The sequence below is a fragment of the Lates calcarifer genome, linkage group LG10 (assembly GCF_001640805.2).
Source record: "Lates calcarifer isolate ASB-BC8 linkage group LG10, TLL_Latcal_v3, whole genome shotgun sequence".
NCBI lineage: Eukaryota > Metazoa > Chordata > Actinopteri > Centropomidae > Lates > Lates calcarifer.
Window position 1 is genome coordinate 7,046,782 of NC_066842.1, and position 22,198 is coordinate 7,068,979.

The following is a 22,198-nucleotide window of genomic DNA, read 5'->3' on the forward strand; positions in this document are numbered from 1 at the left end:
TTTGACTGGTGGTTGCTTTTTACACTTGGTGTAAATTCCCCATAATACACACCACACACACACACACACACACGAGAGATTTTTAGTTTTATCTGTTAAACACTTGCCAATATAACCCTGAGAAAACAAACTGCAGAGAAAAAACATCGCATAAAATTTTTCTAAGACTAGTAATGTGCAAAACACTTTTGAGAATACAGAGTGGATTTCTGTGCAGGGAAGCATCCTAGTACAATGTGACACTCCCAATATGAATCCACCAGCGTTTTGAGCGGGCTGATGATTGACACTTTGGTCCTCCAATGAAAAGGAGAATGGGGAAAGCAGACCACTTGTTGCAGCCAGTAACATTCAGTAACTTATCATGGGAATGGCTTTCATGGAAAAAATGTAAGTGCTATGAGCTCAGAATACGATCCTCAACTGAAAGGTAAAATACTGCAACTTAAATAATATTTTTTAGTATTTTATTGGCCTCAGTGGCATCTGTATTTCTATGTTTGTGTTTGTGTGTGTGTGTGTGTGAGTAAGCAAGTGTGTTGGCATTTATGTGTCTTCTGTGGTGTGTTTTAAATTCTATTTTCATCTTAAATTTGTTCCTGCCACTTATAGAGTTTTTACATTTATTCTTTAGTAATTAACTATATATATATATATATATATATATATATATATATATATATATATATAGAGAGAGAGAGAGAGAGAGAGAGAGAGAGAGAATTTTTTTGTGAAATGTTTTATGGTCAGTGGTGAAATTGCATTGAACATGTACCTCTTATTTAAATCTATAATTGGGAATCTGAGATTTTTAAAAATATATTTCAATTAATTTATAATGTTAAATTTTAAATACATTCACATAATGATTGGTTTTATTCCTGTTAAGTGATGAGTTCTGTGAGTTAAAATCATAATACTGGAAAAAAAAAAAAGTTACTAATTGATGTACAACCTAGTAGTCATTTACTGCTTCAAAACAAACTCTAACCAAACTTGTCATACTGTTTTAATTTACATTTTTGCATTTAAATTCAATATCATGTGAGTGATGTACTTCAACAGCAGAGCTCTAATGTGTGACTAGCCACTCTTTGACCTCTGGTAACTTTACTACATGTGTCTCAATCTCTGTCATGGCACATCTTCTGCTATAAAACCCAAATTAAAGCTTTCACCACGCAGCATCTCCCTGCTTCCTCCTCATGCCACTAACACAGGAAGACACCTGCAGCAGCTTTTTAAAGCTGGATGGGTGGGGGGTGGGGGTCCGGTTCTGAAGTGTGCAGGTGGGTAACCTCAGCTCAGTCGTCCACCCCCACTCTGAGCCCGGCCCATTGTCCCAGTGTGTGGGCCTTTGTGTGGAGGGCCATTGTGAGGGGCCGGGGCTGGCCACTGTTGTGTCTGGGGCTTCTCTGCTCAGACAAAGGGCCCGTCTACAAGCCTCCACCCTGCCCAAACAGCAGACAGATTGACTGACTGACTGTGTGTCTGACTGAGTGACTGACTGGGTGTCTGACTGACTGCTTGTCGAGGTGGCTCGCTGGCTGACTAACTGGCTGAATGGCTGACTAGCTGTCTGTCTGCTTGACTGATTGATTCGACCGAGGCAGAAGAGGAGGAAGTGTGTGTTTCAGCCAGCCTGCAATACTCAGTGTACAACACTGTTATCTACTTTGAATAAGAGGCTTTCAGTACTCTATGTAAATTATTTTTTTATAACAATAATAAAACTTACTTGTGACTTCGCTTTTAAATGTTATATTTTTTCCATGTAATTATGATAATTACACTGGTCGTTTTTACAATTAGAATTAGAATTAGAATTTTTGAGAAAATAAAAACTAAATTGAGGCACATTGTGGTTGGCTGCACAAAGGATGGACAGGCAATGATTCACAGAGTATATTCTAAATATATGACAGTAAAGCCAAACAGAAATTAGCATTTTTAGAAAAGTGTAATAATTCCAGCCATAAATGCAGATGCTGATGTGTGTGTGTGTGTGTGTGTGTGTGACTGAGTGATAGCATTGCATGGCTGCAAAGGGCAAGCCAATGCCACAGCTACAGTTTTTTAAATAAAAATACAAATAAATAATATCAAGCACATGCACAGTAATGGCATAGGTGTGAAAACCCCTGTTATTACTCAACATGGGCATTTTCTTATTTCTTCAGGCAATGAGAGGTACAATGTCACTACACTGATGTAATAATTACACACAGTGCCTACAAAATGCTATGATGTCTGTAAAAATCTGATAAATTTATTTATGAATTATATATAGAGATATTTTAGATAAATAAATAGATAAATTCTAGAAATGACCAGTCTTGTCTTCAACACATTTTCATCTTATTTTTGCATTTGACTTTCTAATAACCCCATGACATATCATGCCTAATCATTCCATGTTATTTCTGTTGAAGTGGCTCATTGGCACTGAGTAATTGCTGAGCAATCCTTTTACACAATTGTTTCACAATCTAAACACACACACAATCTTATGCTTAAACTAAACTGTTTATTTGTAGGCACCACAAAAATTACTACAGATAACATAGCCAGTTATTCAAGAGGGTACAGTGACTACACTGCATGGTCACTAATACAACAGTATCGCTCCTTGCATAGAAGAAACACCTTTTCTGTTACAGCAGGAATGTCCCTGAAAGCATTCCTGCAACACTCCATCATAGCCACCCAAACAAAACCACTGTGAACTCGAGGAAATTCCAGTAAGCCAGTCAATCAGAGACGTAGAAGGCATCGTCGGCCTGTTTCTCTCTGCGACATCTTGCATGTGCCAAGAATTCACACTTCCTTGCTATATCAACAGAAACAGGTTATCTTTTCCTGCTAACCGCCCCAGCACTTAATATAAAGCCACAAGTTCCTCCCCATGTTTCCTGCCCAGGCCACAACCCACGTCATCAAGCTATTCCCCTGGCACCTTAGGCTCTGAATGAGGGGAAAGAAGTGCCCACAAACAAACACCTAACATCTCTCTCTCTCTCTCTCTGTCTCTCTCCCTCTGTTTCTTTCTTTCTCCAACGTGCCTCCAACAGGCAGTGAGCAGGCCAACTTGCATCTGAATTACTGTATTTTTTTCCCCCCATTTCTCTGAGCGTTTGTTTTAGCCTGCATGGAATGCCCCGAGTGGGTGGGGTTTGACTGTTTTTTTGGACAGCTCAATTGGATTCAGTGAGCCAGGAAAGCTGTATCAATATGGGAAAACTATTTCATTGAATAGCAAATGCACTGACGTCGCTTTGGTTCCTCAAACACTGCGTGTGTGATGTGCAGAGTGTGAGAGATGTGTGTATGTGTGTGTGAGAGAGAGAGAAAGAGAGAGCCTGGGGATGAGTGACAGGCAGGGAGGAGGGGGAGGAGAGCTTAGGGAGATGCTGCAGAGCATCGAATGACAGATGTGCAGATGTGCATCTGTGGTGCGTTTTTTCAGGGAAGAAAGGGGGTGGTGGTGGTAACGCTCATTAAAGCAGCGCACCTGCAGCCTATCAAAGAGCCTTTATCTTTTATCAAGGCAAATCTGCTCAAGCATGCAGCGTGAGACGTGAAAACAAGCAGGCTGTGCTGCATGCTCACTCTGACTCATTCTCTCTTTATCTCTCTCTCTTCTGACCAGTAGATGGTACCTGGCCCAGTAATCCCATCAGGAATGCTCAAGGATGCGTTCAGATGCATTTGGCTGAGAAACTGAGACACAGCCTCCAGCTGAAACATCTGTGCAGAGCAGATAGAAAGACTTTTTGTTTGTTTTTTACTAGGCGAGGACTCTCTTACTGTCAATCTCACTGTGATGCTCCCTTTCATTAAATGCCATAAATAAATAATCAACTTTAGTCAGTCAACATTGTTCATCTATAAAGTTCTACTCCAAAAACTACCAAACTCTAGCTGCTCCATATCTAAATACAGTCATCTTAATGTTAGGCCACAGGATATTTTAACTTTATCTGTACTGCATGTTCAAACAGAAGTTGGAAAACTGGTTTTAAACACAGTGTTTCTCTAAAGTGGAATGAGTTACAAAAACCTCTGAAAATAAAATAAATAAAATTTCTTTTGAAAATTCTAAAATATTATATGTCGCACTTTGACCACTAATTACCTTTAATGTGGCTACCTGTTTAAGTAAAGGGTTAAATAAGCTTAAAATGAACCAATAAATCATAGCTACATTAATCATTATTTCAGTTTCAGTTTCAGTAGCCCAAGGTAACATCTTCTAATTGTATTGTCAAACCAACAGTCGAAACTTAAAGGTTTTCAATTTACAGCAATATCATTTGCTGTTTCCAGCACTTTTGCAGGACAAATTAGTTAACTAATCATTTATCAATTATTACATTTGCTATAAATTTCCTGCCAACTGAATAAACAATTAATTGAATACTTTTTTAATTGAGTTAATAAATAGGCCTGCATAACCTGACTGATATGACCTTTTAGGGTCAAATCAGGACCTCCTAGATTCTCATATACAATTGGAGGGATAGAACGGGTGGAAAGAGTGACTGGATAAATTATTTCACTGCCAGGGGGATTTTGTGTGTATGTGTGTGTGTAATTGTAATGGTATGTAGCAGTTCACTGTAGTGGGGACAGTGCTTCAATGAAAGCCAAATTGTGTGAGTGTGCTGGAGCATTGTGTTTAGATCTTCTCTAGACTTCCTCAGTCACTAATGTTGCATGGTGAAATTTTGATTTCTTTGAAATCATTTGTTAGTTGTGTAATATACATCCTGCGTAATGTACAGTAAATTTGTGTAAAATAGCAGAAGAGTTTTGCCACACAGATGATGATGACAGTATGGGTGTGTTAGGCCACAACATGAGTTTGATGTGATGCAAAATATTTCAATATGATGCAACTTTTTGTAACTTTTGCTTAAGTATATGTGGCAATAATTCCAGTCGTCAGTCAAAATACATCTTACAACACTGACCACAGTATACATCAAATTACATCCCATCCACCAAGCTGGCCTGCCATGATGGCTAAACCAATGACAAGGGAACACTGTCAGTTAAAATGAATGGAAAATTGTCTTCAGTTTTGTTTTGGATTGGTACCAGAAATGCATCAACTTTCCATTTTTCATCAGCAATAAAGTGGCCCACATTTCATACAAATATACCTAGATTTCTTTCTAACTTTTTTTCTCTCTCTCTTCTCTCTCTCTCTCTCTCTCTCTCTCTGTCTTTTTTTTTTTGTCCTGCTTCTGCTGCCCTCATCAGGAAGCTCGTGGGGCCTCTGCGCTGCACGGCCCTCAGCTCTGGTGTTGAAAAGATTCCTGCCATAAGAATGAGTGAACATGTTCTCCAACACGGGGCCTGATGAGAAAAGCAGACTCTTCACCATATGAAACCTACCTCTGCTTTTGGACAACCATGGATGTGGTCCATTGGCTTCCCAATATTCAATTTTTCACTCTGTATTCAATTTTCACTCACTGCAGATTACGGTGTTGCTGTTTAGGGGATTTTGAGCTGCTCTGCTGTGCAAATTTAACTGAGAGGAGGCAGGTATAAAATCTAAAGATTCCTAATTTTCTTTACACACATTGAACCTACTACTACCCTGGTACAGTCAGTTAAAAAGATACCACAATAAATAACAAACTAGACAGAGGTTGATCGGGATTTTGATAGCGGTCAACGTGTGGATAGAGAGCTCTGTTTACTGTATCTCCTCATCATCCTTGAAACCTCATTCTTAACACATCACTTCCGAGAATTATTCTTCTGTGTAATAAGAAGTGTGTAATAGTGAAACCATATTGCACTGAACTACACAAGAGGTTTTTCGAGTAATTCTTAGGGCCTTACATTCATGCTCTATTTCCACTTCCCTTTTCTAATTAAAAATACATTAAAAGGATCTAAACATAACACCAGACTGACATTCAAAGCTTGTACAGTATATCACTTCTGTGTTGTTTTACAATTACAGCCCCCCCCCCCCTCTCTCTTACAGTAGCTCTGATGCAGCTGTCCACCATGCCTAACATTCTGCCTTGGCTGGCCAAACCCCAGCACACCACTGAAGTCCTTCCAGTTTCAAGCCAGGAATTCTCTCCCTGTCTGGGGAAAAAGTCCCCAATAATATGACCTATATAGGCAGCCCCCAGGCAGCCTTTCTATGCCCCCTCTACCACACCTCAACCCCCCACCCCCAAAGTGTGCCTGGACCTCTGCACAAATCTGCCGCAGCCTTAACAACACATTAGCAGCAGTCACACTTAGCATAGGCAGCCCTGGGTGGGGTTTCTATGGCTGGCTGGACCCAGGATGTGAAACTGAGCAGCTCAGACGGATCTTTGGATCTGAATGGGGCCAGTTTCTGCTGTTGTTCTTGGCTCCTGACTTTTCCTCTGGTCACGGGTAGGGGTGGGGCATGGTGAGCCACAGACATATGGTTGAGGGAAATCTCCTAAGGCCAAAGGTCACTGGGGGTCAATCTAACCTCCTGGCCTCTGGTTGATTTATTATCCCATGGGGTGATGTCGCCCTGCTCAGACCAAACAGAGAAGGGGTCAAAGGGCGTACTGTATCTGTTGCTGTTGTGAAAGGCCGCACACAAAAACAGTTTTCTGAGTTGGGGATAAGGGGATGCAGTGGGCCCTGCAAACAGAGCCCAAGGTACTATAGAGCCATTTGAAACATGGAACTTTACCACTGCTGTATTTCCCACAAGGACACCATGGAAACCAAGTCAATACATAAGTAACATAAGGGCTTAACAATGATCAGAGGAGTGCTGTTAGGCTCAACATGAATAGCTGTGTCTCTTGTTGCGAGCTTAACCTTAGTAAAGCTGCTTTCATACCAAACTGCCTACACACAGTAATCATAAAAAATGATGTAAATTCCTTTTTCATTAGCCAATAATAATTCTATAACACAAAGTGAATGTTATTCTTTCAAGCATCTCCTTTCCTAGTAGCACATTACTACTTGACTCTAATGGGATCACAGGTGTGTGTTTATTGGGTGTTTTATGATGGTTTTGAGCCAGACTAAGCCAATCAGAATAAATTGGAACAGTCCATTTTACACTGCAAAGACCAAAAATGGGAATGTCAAATATTCTATGGTAAAGAGAGGTAGGGGAGGGCAAGGAGGGCAACTGTCCTCCAGGCAACTGCTGGCCCCAGCTATTTAGGGACAACTCCTGACAGGGTGCCTGCATCAGCTGCTGCTGACATTGTTGTCACATCTGGTTGATACAGTACAAATACACACACATGCGCATGCACACACACCTGTTGACTCATATCTGCTTTCATATAGCACTGCTGGGCCTTTACATGCCTGGGCCTCTCTAGACAGGTGGCCTCCAAGCACCCCCATGGTGGGCAGGCACGGCCGCACAGCCTGACAACTACCACCCCCTCTCCAGCCACTGTCTCCCTGCTTAGCCTGTTTTTTTTCTTTTTTGCATTTTTTTGTGGGCCTTGGCCATCATGGGTACATGGTATGAGTCACAGATCCAGGCACACCAAGGCCCCATTTACAATTATTTAAAGCATCCAGATAAAATCTAGATGAGATTTAAGACACTTTTATTTACAAGTCAGCTCTACTCCAGAAGAAGAGTAATTTATGAACTTTACAACAGTTTTGCTAGCATTAGCTCACAAGTATCCATAACATAAAAACACGAATGAATCTCATTTCTAAACTAGTGAGACAAGGGTTTTATCATCTTAACAGGCTGTAACTCACGTCACTCCCTCACCCATCTTGATCTGGTTGAACTGATCAGGGATCAGATAGATGTTTACAGCAGCTCAGTTAGCCTCAATCAAATATGTAAACATTTTTCCTTGTTGCTTTAAAGAGACAGAGAACAATGTCTAATTTTGTGTAACTGTAGCTTCCATTATCACAAGGACACAGGAGACCTCTTGAAATGGTTTGCGCAATCAGATTTCAATCCATCTTGAATGATTCTTGGATGCATTTACACTTTTTTTGAGATCATTTAGCTATCTGATCCACCCAAGACACATGGGTTGAAAGCAGCACATAGCAGCAAAAAACTTGAGGGTAACTTGAAATATGATGTAATCAAATACAAGAATATACACACAAGGGCTTTAAGGCTGCAATCTGCATTCATTGACACCTTATAAAGCTGATGAGGTAAATGTGTGAGCAAACTGTGGCTGTATTACAGACAGACACAGAGCATTCATTCATTTGGAGGTGTGTTTGTCCAGCTAACAAGTCATTCACTCTACATGTAGCTTTGTCTGATCTCCACCAACTCCTGAGAGAAATATCTGTCTCTTTAGCTGCTCAATGCTCCACTATGTTCACCAGCTCCTCACTAACTCTTTCTGTCTGCTGGTCATTTTAGTGTACTGTGGTTTTACCAGAGCTTTTGCATGCAGAGCTTTCATCAGAGCTGCCCGCCGCTGCTGAAAACGATACTCATGAGAGCAATGACAGTGACCCAAAACAGAAACGCTGAGGGCCGTAAACCCAAAATAAAGAGTTAAAAAACTCTGAAATGCTCTGCAGAACTGAGTCAGATGCTAATTCTCTATGGATTCATCATTATGAGTGACCCCTTTTATATTACACTGCCTGTAATGTGAAAGGGCTGCTATTTCAACCATTTTCACAAACAGGTTTTTACTTTTCTTTACAAACCAATTTCCCTTGCAGATTAATAAAGTATCTATCTAATCTAATTTAATCAATAAGTCCAACCAATGCCTGATCACATAAAAATACTGGGTCACACATGCTAGTTGAACACTACCTGCAAAAAGACTGGACAGTCAAGTTAAATTTGACACAAATGGGATTCCATTGAAAATATTCTGCTGTGTCATGTTAAAATATAACCAGTACTAAAAGGTCATGTTTTGTAATGTTATTTCAGCATTTTGTCAGCTGATTATTGTCATTATTTTATGCATAAGATGTGTAAGTTCCACAATATGTCCAAAAATTGTGACTTCTATGTTACACCAGCCTATTTTCAGCAACATAATGAAGTTCTGTTCTATTCTGAGCGTAGCTAAGGTGGCAAGATCAAAGGCGACACGGACGATCGGCAAACCTCAGAGAGTCTAGCGTTTCATGACCTAGCATGAGTTCCTCCTCCGCACGGACTCTAGGATTGCCAGATTTCACTGTCCAGTGTGTGTGACAGTGTGTCCCTTATATTCTCCTTTTAACTGCTTTCTCAGATCCTCTTTTAGGTTGCGCTCCTGTGTACTTCTGAGATCAAACTGTCTTTTGAAGTGGGAGTCTCTCTCTTCTCTCTGTCTAGCCTTGAGATGAAAGAGGAGCACAGGGCGACACAGAGTGGCCTCTGCAGACGGAGGTAGCCATGGGATCTCTCTTTCTCTCTTTCTTTCTCTTCTTCACTCTCTCCCTCTCTCTCTCCCTGCCAAAATCCCCCAGCAGTGATAGAAACCAGAGGGGGACAAAAGGCAGCGGAGCACTGCGGCCCTCTGGCCCATGCAGTCTCTCTGGCTAATTGAAAATGGCTTTGCTCTCCTCTTTGCTCTCTTCCCCAGCTCACTTATGCTCCTGCTGTCCTCCTCCTGCCTCCCCTCCTTCCCTTTCTCTTTCTCCCCTGCTTGTCCACCACTCTCGCGGGACAACCCTCACTCCTTCTTCCCTCTCGCTCACTCTCTCTCAGCGCTGGACCGTGCTGATCTTGGGACATCCCCAGTATTTTTTGGCCTTTGAAGGCAAATATAATTGAGTGGTAATATGAGACGTATTCTCTTTTTCCTCTGCATGCCTCGCTCAATGGGTTATGGAATATTGAAGTTCAAAGTAGGCGCAGTGAACGTGTTATTTTTTCTTTCTCTTCTCCCTTCGTGGTGATTGCAGTGTGAAAGGAATTCAGTGAAATGAGGAGCTGAGGAGATTTTATTTGGATGGAAACTCCGGCCCATGGCTTACCTTGACCCAGCTCAGCTCAAGATTTGAACAAACGGCTCAGAAAAACTATAAGACAAGTTTCACCCTCCAACGAAAGCAAATTATGGAATAGATGAGCCGGTAATCAAATTCTTCCCAAGCCAAGAGAGCAGGCCAGAGCGTAATGAAATGGAGTTTTATTATTTACAGCAGAGCTACAGTGCAGAGGGTGTGCGTGAATATCATTTACAATCATTTCCATCCATCTGTACAACAGGAGCCTCAGTCTCTGTGTTTCTCATCACTCCAACAAGCAGACATGTTCCAGGTTGATCTTTCCACATGATAATAAATACAGTACAATAAGGCAATGTTTCTATTTACATCTCTTATAAAACTGTACAGGAGAACAGACAGACAGATATGTATCAAGGTCTGTCACAAAATTAGAGTGCCTTTAAAATACAACCACCTTATTTCATAGCTAGATAAATAATAGCTAATTTTTAACCACTGCAAAAATATGAAAATATATACTAGTGCAGAGAGAAAGCCTCTCCTCTTTCCCCTTCCCTTGTTCACCCCTCTTTTGTGTGTGCATCCATCTTTTTAGGAATGTGCATGCTATAATTATGGGAGGCCTTTCATACAGTAGCTACATAGTTATGAGTTATTTTCTATTTTCTACTTCCTACATGCCTCAGTGTCCTGTCAGATAAATACAATGAATATGGGAACAAAGTGAGAGCATTGTCTTTTTTATTTCAAACGTGCGCTCTCAGTGGTAGCCTGAAATTTCCCCAACCTTTCACACAGAATTAGTACGCCTGCTCCTCAAAGCTCACTGTTTAAATTCTGCACATTTTCCAGTGTTTCTTTTCATTAGTCGCTCACAGTGAGTAATCTCCCCTTACCAGGAATTCAGCACTTAATTAGCTCAGGAGAGAAAAAATAATCAGAGCTTTAATGGGGCAAATTTATTTCAAATTGCACACAGCAGTGTGAGCCCCCTGAAGAGGGTAATAGAAGATATTAAGCAGGGTTCTGGTGGTGGTGTGAGTAGTGGTGCTGCTAAAAGAGTTTGAGATCAATATACATATGAAATCTCCCAGTGGAAACCTCGAGCAAACAGAGACCATGCCATAACTTCTGACTGTATTCCTGTAACACAGCACCAGGCCCTGTCACGGCAGTTTGGCTATTTTTATTAGTTCTAACGTAGCTGTAAATCAGCACCATGTTAGCCACCCAACCCACCCCAGACACATTTCTTTAGTTCCATTTCTGTTACTCCAGCCTTCCGGTCCCTTACGCAGGGCAAAGTCAACAGATAATCTGCCTTTCCCCCCTCGTGTTATTTGATCACTACTAACAAACACCCGCCGCAGTCTAAGTACAGTTAGGCTAGATGGATATGTGGCTATGGAAATAACCCTGTTGTGTACTGGGTGTGGATGGTGCCAAGATAATCAGAAGGATTTGAGGAATGCCTCTGCCATGGCTGGACTCTCAGTTTTTCTCTGTGTCTTTGGGGAACTTGAGTGCTTTGATTGCATTACGACTTCATTACTGGGTTAGTTAGCTTTGGAATAATATTTGGAGTAGAGGAATGCAGCTCAGTGACAGGCCACACATAAATTAACATCATCTGAGTAGTGTGATTATGAGGTTAATGTAGTGAAATAAATTCATGCAGCGTGTCGCTGCTTGAATGACTGTGTGCTGTGGGAGAAGACTGAGGGCCTACAATGCTAGTGTAGAAGAGAAAGCTACATGTAGACAACAGCAAAAAAAGACCCTAACAGGCCAAACAATCATCAGAAGAAAGAGGTTAGTCAGCTTTCGTTCTACACCATGAATCCCACTCTCAGTGTTTTTTTTTCTGCCCCTAGCATCAAGTAGACAATTAAAAGTTGTTCTTTTCTCAAGGGTCAAAAGCCAGTGAGAAAATTTGGTATCGCAAAAGGAAGAGAGGGAATGGGGGTTCGGAAGACTGAGTCCCCTTATAATTTTGCAGTCCCTGATGTAGGGGGCTAGGCTGTCTATGTGTACTCCTGCCTATTTAATTGTCCTTTGGTGATAACATCATCATACCCAGTGCGATCATCTCCGTGACATCAAGGCCCCTCGTCGATGCTGGTGCCCTTGCATTTCTGGATGGTCACCCTCCGGATTGAGGGCTTGGACGTCAGCTCTGGCTTGGGTGGAAACTGCTCCATCAGGATCCGCAGGACTGAGTCCATTTTCTGGTCCATCTGATGGACCTGGATTTAAATGACAAGAGACAAACAAGTTAAGTCAGCTGAATGCCTCCAGGACAAACACTGTGAACATAAGTACAGTGTAGACCTGCGTTATATAACAAAGAATGTCAGTGAGTTTGTGCTTTAGTTTCATATTCATCTGCCTCTTTAATATAGTTGCCATCACAATGACAGAGTAGTGCAGGGTATAATGACATGTTAGTCTGCCAGTTGCTGTCTACCTGCTAAAGCCACTCATTACAAAAGCTGTTGAGCTATATGATCCTTGAGTGGGCAGACAGACACTCACACAAACACACACACACACATACATACAGGCCACTGGTGTTTACATGCTTTCTCAACTGTAAACACAGGTGTGTCACCCAGCAGAGACATCTCTGACAAGGCGCAGCCAGACTAACCATAGTTTGAATACAAATTATTGGCTCCACCTGAGTGATGGAAGTAAACAGATAACAGACTGTCTGGTGACATGCAAATACAGCGAGGACATCTGCATATGTGCACAGACACAGTCATGTACAGCACCGCACTCACAACCACAAAAAAGAAGGTGCTGAAACGTACTGCACACAGCCTTGTAACTTCAAAGAGACCGTCTACATCTTCACAGCCTTGGCCTTGGTTTTACCTCTGTACTTATCTAGTTAGCCCTCCACAGCACACACACACACAAACCAATATCCTCTGATGACTCCAATGGCTTCAAGAAACCAGGGAAAATGATAAAGATGGCGCTTCGTAAATCAAAGCCCTAAACAGCAAAGCACATCAAAGAGCCATAACATCTCACGCAACCAGGCAGAACAGACAGATTCAGACTCCTGTCTCTACTCGACACTGATAGCAAACAACTGTGCCCCAACAGCGGTATTTCTGGCAGGGCACAGTCAGATAGTTAACATCAATGGCATTTTCATAGGCTTAAAGGTATGGCCCCTCTTTCTCCCCATCTTTTAGTGCGTGTGTGCCTGATGGTCCTGACATTTTTATGGCAGAGCAGGACATTTAGCAGCTATTATTGTTGTTGAAATATGAGCCATAATAGGAAGCATAAATCTGAAATATCAGAGTGTGTCACAGAAAAGAATGAAATCACATCACAGGACGCCAGGGATCATAACTTCTTAACAACCAACCATTGTCAAAATGTCTGACAAACATTAAGCGACCAGACAAATATATTTTGCCTTTTTTTTTTTTTGCCAGCGAACATCTTTGTTGTCAAGTTTTTAGGTGGGTCAAGTTTATAGATCACATTACCACAAATTTATGTCTTAGAGTTGTGTACATCTACAGTAAAAGACAGCACAGATTGTAAACTTTAGCTCATGTCCAAGATCATGGCTGCAAGATCACACTGGCTGCTTAAAAGCCTAACTTTTTTTGTCAATTACTTGTAAGCGTGGGATTGCTCTGAAATATACAGTATGATGGAGCAAGAATAATATTTAATAATAAAAAAAATAATAATAATTTATTTCAACCTTCTTTGCTGAGGTGTGCTGATATTTCACCATTCACAGTGCTTTCCTCTGAGATTGTACCATGACCTAAATAGTTGTGCTAAGTAGACGAAGCACGCGCTGGGCCCGGATGAAGCTTAGAGAATAATAGGCTATCATAAACATGTTGGGCAGTAATCTACAGACTTATCAACATTCTCGTCGGGGCTTAAAATGGATCAGGAATTCCTCCCGCTGCGCGTCTGAAAGGAGGCTCACCGAGAGACAAGAAAAACATAATTAGACAAGCGTGTTGCAAACACACAACTCTTATTTAATGCCACTGACTGAACGTAGGTGTGTGCTTTCTGGGCATGGAGAGCTGTAACAGGAAGAGGAGAAGGTTGTGCAAGTTCATGTGCTTGAACGTGTCACTTTGAGCTTGTGTATTGCAAGAGTACATCTCCTTGTATTTGTTTCCAAATGTGGATGTGGGTGAAAGACTTGGTGTGATGATAAATGAGAAAAGCATAAGCAGGTGAGAGCAGATTTTGAGGATAAGAGACAAAACACAGCAAGGTGGACAGAATTAAAGAAACACCTTACTATTTGATAGTTAGGTGAACCTGTTGGAGATGATGACTCCACTCACCGGTCATTTCTGAGGGTGGAGTTTGTACTGTCTGTTATGCAAATATCCTGTTATTTGAGTCAGTGCTGGTGAGTCTGCTTGTGACCACTGTTGCTCTTCGTTAATATACTTTCCTCCTGTGTTTGATATAATGCACAGTACTGTATGTTGTCATGATTTGTGAGACATGTCCTTTTGCCACATGATATATGCCATGTGCTTTTGACAGATGGTGAAGCAACTTTTACAGCTACTATATGATCTTTTGTACTTCTGTAAGACAAAAAAATTACATACAAAATGGCAAGTAGCCATTAGAACTGACATATGCTGCTATTTAATATATTCACTGATGTAGATGCCTTTTACTGCGATTTACACGAGGTTCCCTAAACTGACCTTTACTATAGGCCCATTGTATTGGAAGGGGTGTTTTGTTAATTTGTCCTCCCTGCGTAGTGTGTAAATGCTCGGGTTGGGTGTCACCACTGCTGTGTCATATAAATGCATGTGATCCAGTGACAGGTGATGCTCCAGCTGTCCCTGAACCCTCCCTCTGACTGCAGACAACACATGGGACAGTCACAAACAGGCCTGACACTTCAGCAGCAGGGGTTTCCCTAAACCCAGATAAGGTCCCTCTGACTGAGTCCACTCACAGAGAGAGACAGACAGAAAGACAGAGAGAGACAGACAGACAGAGACGGAGAGGTGTCCAAGTGTCTGGTGCTTTTAAGTATAGCTACTCTATGTAAGTAAAATTTTCACTTTAGTCAATTCAGTATGTACACATGTATTGAAATGAAAATTATGAATGATTATTCTCTTTTTTTCACACACATGCAGTGTGTAGAAAATAGGTATACAACTTTTTGATTCAATAAAGATAGAAAAGTTTTGGACTCACCAAGAAAACTATAACATTATTCATTAGTGATTAATAAATTTATTAATTTAATAAATATAATAATAATAATTATTATTAAATGTATAAATTGTCCAAAAATAGTGAAAATGACCCTCACAATTCCTCAGAGCTGTACATGACATCTTCAATCCAATCAACAATTTAAAACCCAAAGATTTTCCATTTAAAATGTTAAAAACAGAGAAAAGCTAAAAAAACAAAACAAAACAACAACAACAACAACAACAAAACAAACTAACAAACTAAAAGCTGAAAACAATGAATATTTTGCATTATTATCTAAAATCATTAAAATATAAAATGGGTGAAATCGGGGAACAGAAAAGGATATTGAATAAAGATGTAATTCACTGAGAAAGCCTCAACATGAGCACATTACTTACAGTATATTTGATATTTGACCTGAACTTTGTGAACTTCCAGTCACTGCAGTGACTGGTGGACACATGAAGTATGGGGACAACGGTGGGGAGGACACAGAGGTCCTGTTCACACAGGAACACCCTTCCTGAACCACCTTCCTGCCCTCCCCGGGTTCTGTCTGTCTATTATCTGGTACACTACAACAAACACAGAAGCATACAAGTAGACAAACAAATGCACATGCACTGTGTACATGTATTGTGCTACTTTGCCTGTCACCAAACAAACAACAAACAAACAAGGAGTAAACAAGGGCCTATACATCCTTGTCAGGACATTAATTGTGGTTGCATGGGAGAGTGTAAGCGAGAGAGTAATAACAGAAAGCAACTTAAGACCTATTGAGAGTAAACAACTGAGCGCCACCACTGGCTGAAAGTCATCAGCCTAACAGACAGTTTGTCCCTCAAAGTAAACTAAATAAATAACTTTAATAGCTGGTGTAGTGAAATTCTGTGGCTAAAAATAGAACAGAGATGCCTTTTCCAATCTGGTTATATTAGGTATGATGTACTCAAGCCAAAATCATGATAAGATGAAATAACAAAGATATCATCAACTTTATTATCCCTGCGGGGCACTTTTTTTTCTTAGACACAGAGGCTGCAGCACAAAGGGCAATAAAAGCAGCCAGTACCAAGCCAAGAACAGACAATAGCACATGTCAGACATACATTACGTCATATATAGAGATTTGACATGGGCTTGCTTTATAAACCCTACAGGAGACTTACTACAAATGTTGTGTGGCCAAGTATTGTTTAAACACAGTACTTTATTTATAGCTCCACTGAGAATGCAAAGGTTTCCACAGATGCCGCATTTCGTTAGGGTGAATTTTGTGAAATGTATAAAATGATGCACAAGACAACTGGAATATAGTGCCTTAGTGTCCTGGGTGTGAATATTTTGCTCAGTGTACGGTAACATTATACAAGAGACACAGATTATATACTGCCTATAGACTGCTATACAGCTTGAAAATATGCATTTTTCCTTACTTAAAAACTAGAGATTTAAGAGGAAAATGAGAGTTCAAAAGGTCAATAACTTCATAAGTTAGAGAAGAAGAGAAGAGAAGAGAAGAGGCGTCATGTAGAACAGTGATCCTTCATTCACACACAATCCTCCCAAGCTGGCCAGTGCTGATAGAGCGATTCACACTGCCATCTGTTGGGGAGTTATAAAGCCTGGAGAAAAGCTGGGGGCTGCTATCGCTGCATTCTCTGATCCGTGCCAAACTCTACCATCGCATGATTACTGACACATGGTGACATGACATGCAAGAGGGATATGAGATACTGGATGAGGTAGTGTGTGGTAGCCTTGACATGTAATGAATGGTAATTAGGTGTTGTGAAGTGGTGTGGCTTATTCAGCAGGGAAAACAAGGCTGGTATATGTACTGTACAGTGCAGTCCAGCCTGGATTACTGTGCAGATAGTCTTTCTTTGAACATTTAACACAAATACCGAGCATGCAGGAAAACAAAAACACAAGGATTCATAAATAGAGACACATGTACTTCTCTTTCTTTCTCTTTCTCTTTGACAGTCACCTAGAGGAGGACTAAGGACTGAAAAGGAGGAAAGTGGAGTGAAAACAGAGAAAATACAAGGAGAGTAGAGTGGAGGAGACAGAGGTGCAGGGCTGCCAGAAGGAAAGACTACCAGCTCCTGGAATGTCTTGGCATCTGTGTCCGACCAGGCCGCGCTATTCAACAAAACAAGATTCCTGTCATTGAAATGCTCTCAATCGCACAGAGACAATGGAGACAGAGCTCGGACAGAGAGAGAGAGATAAGATGAGAGGTAAAACAACTGCACAGATCACTGTTCTTCCATTCTGCAATGAATGTGTAATGAATTTTCCCACCACCGTGACCTCAAAAGGCCTGAACCTGTGATACCAGACAATTTTAAAGTGTCATTCTTCCTTACCTTTGTTATGACTGTGCCTACTCATACAAGACTAGCATGACTCACATAATGTTCACTCCAATTGGAAAGGAATTCCTTAATATCCCACTGGGTCCTTTTGAATTACAAAGCAAGGTTTTAAAATGCTCTTATAGTTAAAACAGAAATCTAGTGTCCTTCACTTTCACACTGCTTGTTTTTCTTCTTATTGAAGTCCATTTCCCCTCTGTTAAATTATCTTCAGTCAGCAGAACAGAACAATCATTTTTATGTCTGATGTGGAGTCGTCTAAGCTCAAGCTGCTACGGTCCAGGGATAAATATCTTGGCACATTTACTCAAGACAAAAACTCCCTCAGATCAACTTTTGAGAAACAGTAAAAACAGCAGCTCACTCTAAATACACCAGTACTTAAAGGTACTCCGTGGAGTTTTCTTGTGATTTAATAGAGGTATACTTCCTACCAAAACCTATTGTGTGAGTGTGTATCCATTTCCTCCCTAATAAAACATTTTCAAAGCCATTTGAAAAAAAAAAAAGTTTTTCAAATCTGCATGTTTAGCGTCTAGCTGGCACATTGCTACGTTTCTTTGCATGTTTCTGCCGCCATCTGTAAATCAGTGGAATAGTGTAAAAGCATTGAGAGGAATGTGCATCGCAGAGTGTATGTGGTTTGCATGACATATGAATGACATGGGTACCTGCTCTTAAAACCATGGCTTCTTTTTTCACTTTTTATTTTTTAAATACAAATGGATGGGGAAAAATAAAAAAAAATAAATATATATATATTAAATAAAATAAAATAAATAGATTAAAAAAATAAACAAAAACAAACAAACAAAAAAAATCCATGAGGTACGTGTAAAGGAATACTTTTTGTATGCTCATTTTACCTCTAGATCTAAAATACTAAGCCATAGTGAAATTAAAAAAAGGAAAACCTTTTTACACTGTTAGCTGAATCCACCTTTCTCTTGCAAACAGATATTCCACTATTCACTGTATTATGTCCCACCCTAATATTTTGATTAAACATTCAATTAAAGCTGCTCTAATCAATATTTTTGTATATACAATGGCTCAAGTGACTATATCATAATGTGGGAGGGGTCTCTCATACAAATGTCATCTGACTCTGCAGTTCCCCTTAGCATTTTTCAACCCATTGTTTTTTCACTCTCACCACTTTTATCAACCCACTTCCATCAGCAGCAGACATCATTATGTTGAAGTAATTCTCATAATCAAAAATGTATTTGTACTTATCAAGTGAAACATGGAGACTAGAGAGGCCATTTCTATTCATTTTCCATCCCTGGTCCCGTAAAATCCTACAGGATAAAAGCCCTGCTACAGCGTAGGGTCAGTTCAGGTGAATATTTCTGCCTCTCCATAGATCCCCTGTGCAACTCACCCAAACTGCCCTGCCTGGTCTTTGTGTTTCACCTACACACACACACACACACACACACACACACACACACACACACACACACACACACACACACAGATCCAGAGTTTCTCTCTTAACACAATGGACAATGCAGAAAAAGCAACAGAGGGTGTACACACTGGCCTCGCTGGTGGGCCAATAACAAGCTAGCATTACACAGAGGTCATCATTATCATCACTGTGACAGGGCTGCATGAATGGAGAATGGAGATCAGGGGTGTGGGGAGGGAGGCGAGGGAGGGAGAGGCCAGAACGAGAGAGTAAAGGAAGAGGGAAATTAAAAAAGCCAGAAGAAAAGGAAAATAAATTTGAAAGCGAGAGGGAAAAAAAATCAACACTGCTGGCTTTTGTCTCCAGAGGTTAACACACACACACAAACACACACACACAAACACAAACACACACACACACACACACACATCACATTAAACCGGGAAAGTCAGCAGGCCACAGTTGTGCTGATATGGTGAAAAGAAAAAAACAAGCTTTTTAAACATACTATACTGAGAGAACAACCTATAAATAAAATAACATTATAAATTCAACACAGCTGCACTCATTTATTTTCAGAACCACAGGTAAACAGCAGCTTACTCACCCCCTGAGAAGTGGCATTTAATTGCACGCCACAGCATGCCACCTTTACTTTTTATGGAAAGTTATTTGTAGAAGTTTGTGACGTTAGGCAGTAATGCTTTTAATTTGTGTACACTTTACCTCATGCGTTGAAAGCCGGCTGGATAGGAATTTGTTAGGGATGGGAATCATTTCAGCTATAGCCTGCACATTAGTTCTCTCCTTCTCTGACACATCAACATGTACCATTCCTGCAGCTGATTGGATGAATCCTCCACTCCACTGGTCTTTGCTTCTGACTTTCAAATTGAGAAAACATGCATGGCAGCTGTCCTGGAAACAGTATTGAATTTCTCTTAAATTGTCACCAGTTTTTAAGTTAACTCAAGGTAAAGGATAAGCAATGCAGTGGCACAATCATGCTTCATTTAATGAAGCTTGTTTATGACTTTTAAGAGTCTCGTCAGTGAGTCATGTCATTACCACTTAGCTGCTGGGCTCAGTTGATGCAGCAGTGTATATTTTACAAATTAAGGTCTTGTATCAGTAACTGAATTTGTAAGATTTAGGATGGCTTTATGAGCTTACACTTTCCTATTCTCCCACATAAAATCTGCCATACTTTGCTGCATGTCATTTTGAGTTATTCGCAATTTAACTTAGAACTGCTACAGGATCTCAATCTCTATTTTTTATTTATTTATTTTTTGAGATTTCACATGAAGTTTTCGAACAAAAGATCTGAGTAATGACCAACATCTGTGCTTGTGGTGGCTGTGTTCTTATTACTTTACAGGAACATGAACCAACATACCATCAAAAAATATATATAAATAAATAAATAAAAAAATAATAATGTAACTAAAACTGTGCTCACTTTGGGAGCTATAAAGGCACAGCTTTTGTCATCATATTCAGAAGAGGTGTGGAATTTGCTTCAGGGGACTGTTAGCTGGAGAAATGCACACTGCACTGTGTGTGGTGTATGCACAACACAGAGTACAGCCTTGGCTTCGAAAGTGAAGTTACTAAATTTATAAAGCACATTTAAAAACAGCACAAGCTGACCAAGGCTCTTTAAAATGTTCAAAGAAACCTTGTAAAATCAAATATATGAAAACAAACCACACAGATACACAACGTAAAAGAGAAATACAAACAGAAGAGAAGACGTATAATTGTTTTATGACAAGCACGGGCCAGTGGTTAAGAGAGGCCAGAGGAAGAGATGCTTGGATAAATGGATGGATGAAAGACAGAGGAGAGAAAAGGAGAAGAGGACAGTCAGGAAAACTTCAAAAGGCTCTGGTGGCCTTTATTCAACAGTTTGTTTTTGCTGCCTTGTGAGTGTGTTGACTCATCTTCTGGGCTCTTTCATATTTGAGGGGAGGGGAGGAGGATTGTGTTCAGTTTCTGGGCCTGAACCATGATTATGAAATGTGATAGCATCTCATTATTGGTGTGTTTGTGTCACTGTGTGTTTATATCAGCTTTCATGAAAAGAGTGTGCAACTTTGGTAATGTGTTTTGGGTTATGTGTGTGTTTGTACATGAGACTGTGTGAATGCGAAGAGGTGTTGTTATTAGGTATTATTAGTCATTTGTATATTTCAGTTAGTTTCAAGCTTCAGATGTACAGTACAGTAGACTCTGTGTGTGCGGTTTTGCATGTTTGAGTTCAGGCTTCCTGTTGTGACCCTGATGTGAAATTCCATGACTTTTCCAAGACTATCCACAACTAAATAGAAGCTCTTGCATGACCTTAAAATGTTCTTCCTCTCTGGTTTCTAAAGGGCTCAACAGTCTGGTTCCCATACAGATAAATAAAAGCAGATGAAAACCACCAGCTAATGCAGTGAATGTGTGAAACTGTCAGTCTGGTTCATTCATGTGACCCATTTGCAAAACTTCCTCAAAGAATTTATTAATATCCCTAAACTTTCCTCTCTTGAGTACACCTCTCATAGGCTTGTGATATTAAAGAAATTTCTGTATGCAGTAATACTTTGCGCAAATAAAGCTATAAGCCAGCATCCTCAAAGTGTACACTTGAAAATCCTTCATATGAGGTGAGCTGGGGTCATGCTTTGCAAGTTGAGTGAGAATAAGAAAGATGGAGACCAAGAACGACAGACTGCGTGAATGAATCCTAAACCAACGTGTCAGCTGGACTCAAATTCACTAACCCAATGAGCAACCAATCCGCTCCACCAGTGGCCTCAGTGCCAACTGGAAAACAGAGCTAGCCCGGCTCAGATTCACCACGGGCCAGGCCGCTGCCAAGGAGAATGGATTCACTTTAACGCTGGCAGATACAATATGTTCTTTGTATTTGTAAAAGCAGGAGAAAGAGATGGACAGAAGAGAGAGGGAAAGAGAGGAAGAAGAAATGAAGGGTAAGGCTGGATGGGAGCGGTGTGGATGTATTGCTTCTTTGGGCTGAGAGAAGGAGAAGAAGGAGTGAGTGAAAGAGGGAAATGGTGGTTATGTTTTAAAGAACAGGAAACCAAGTGAGAGCACCTGATGCACATGATAAGTATCAAGGGCTGCGCCACGTGCCGCTAAACTGCAGCCAAAGCTCTTTTCTGCAGGGGTGGTGGTGGTGATGGTGGTGTGTTAAGGGTGGGGTGGGGGG

At 40.6% G+C, this 22,198-nt stretch overlaps 1 protein-coding gene across 1 annotated transcript in view; it reads right to left on the bottom strand.

The window, feature by feature from the left end:
- Positions 1 to 8,925: 8,925 nt before the first annotated feature.
- Positions 8,926 to 22,198, bottom strand: part of kcnq1.2 (potassium voltage-gated channel, KQT-like subfamily, member 1.2) — a 149,545-nt gene continuing 136,272 nt past the window's right edge. The window contains exon 17 of the mRNA XM_018675946.2: positions 8,926 to 12,182. Within this exon, the coding sequence (XP_018531462.1) occupies positions 12,036 to 12,182 (147 nt within the window). The 3' untranslated portion in view covers positions 8,926 to 12,035. The remainder of the gene's footprint in view (positions 12,183 to 22,198) is intronic.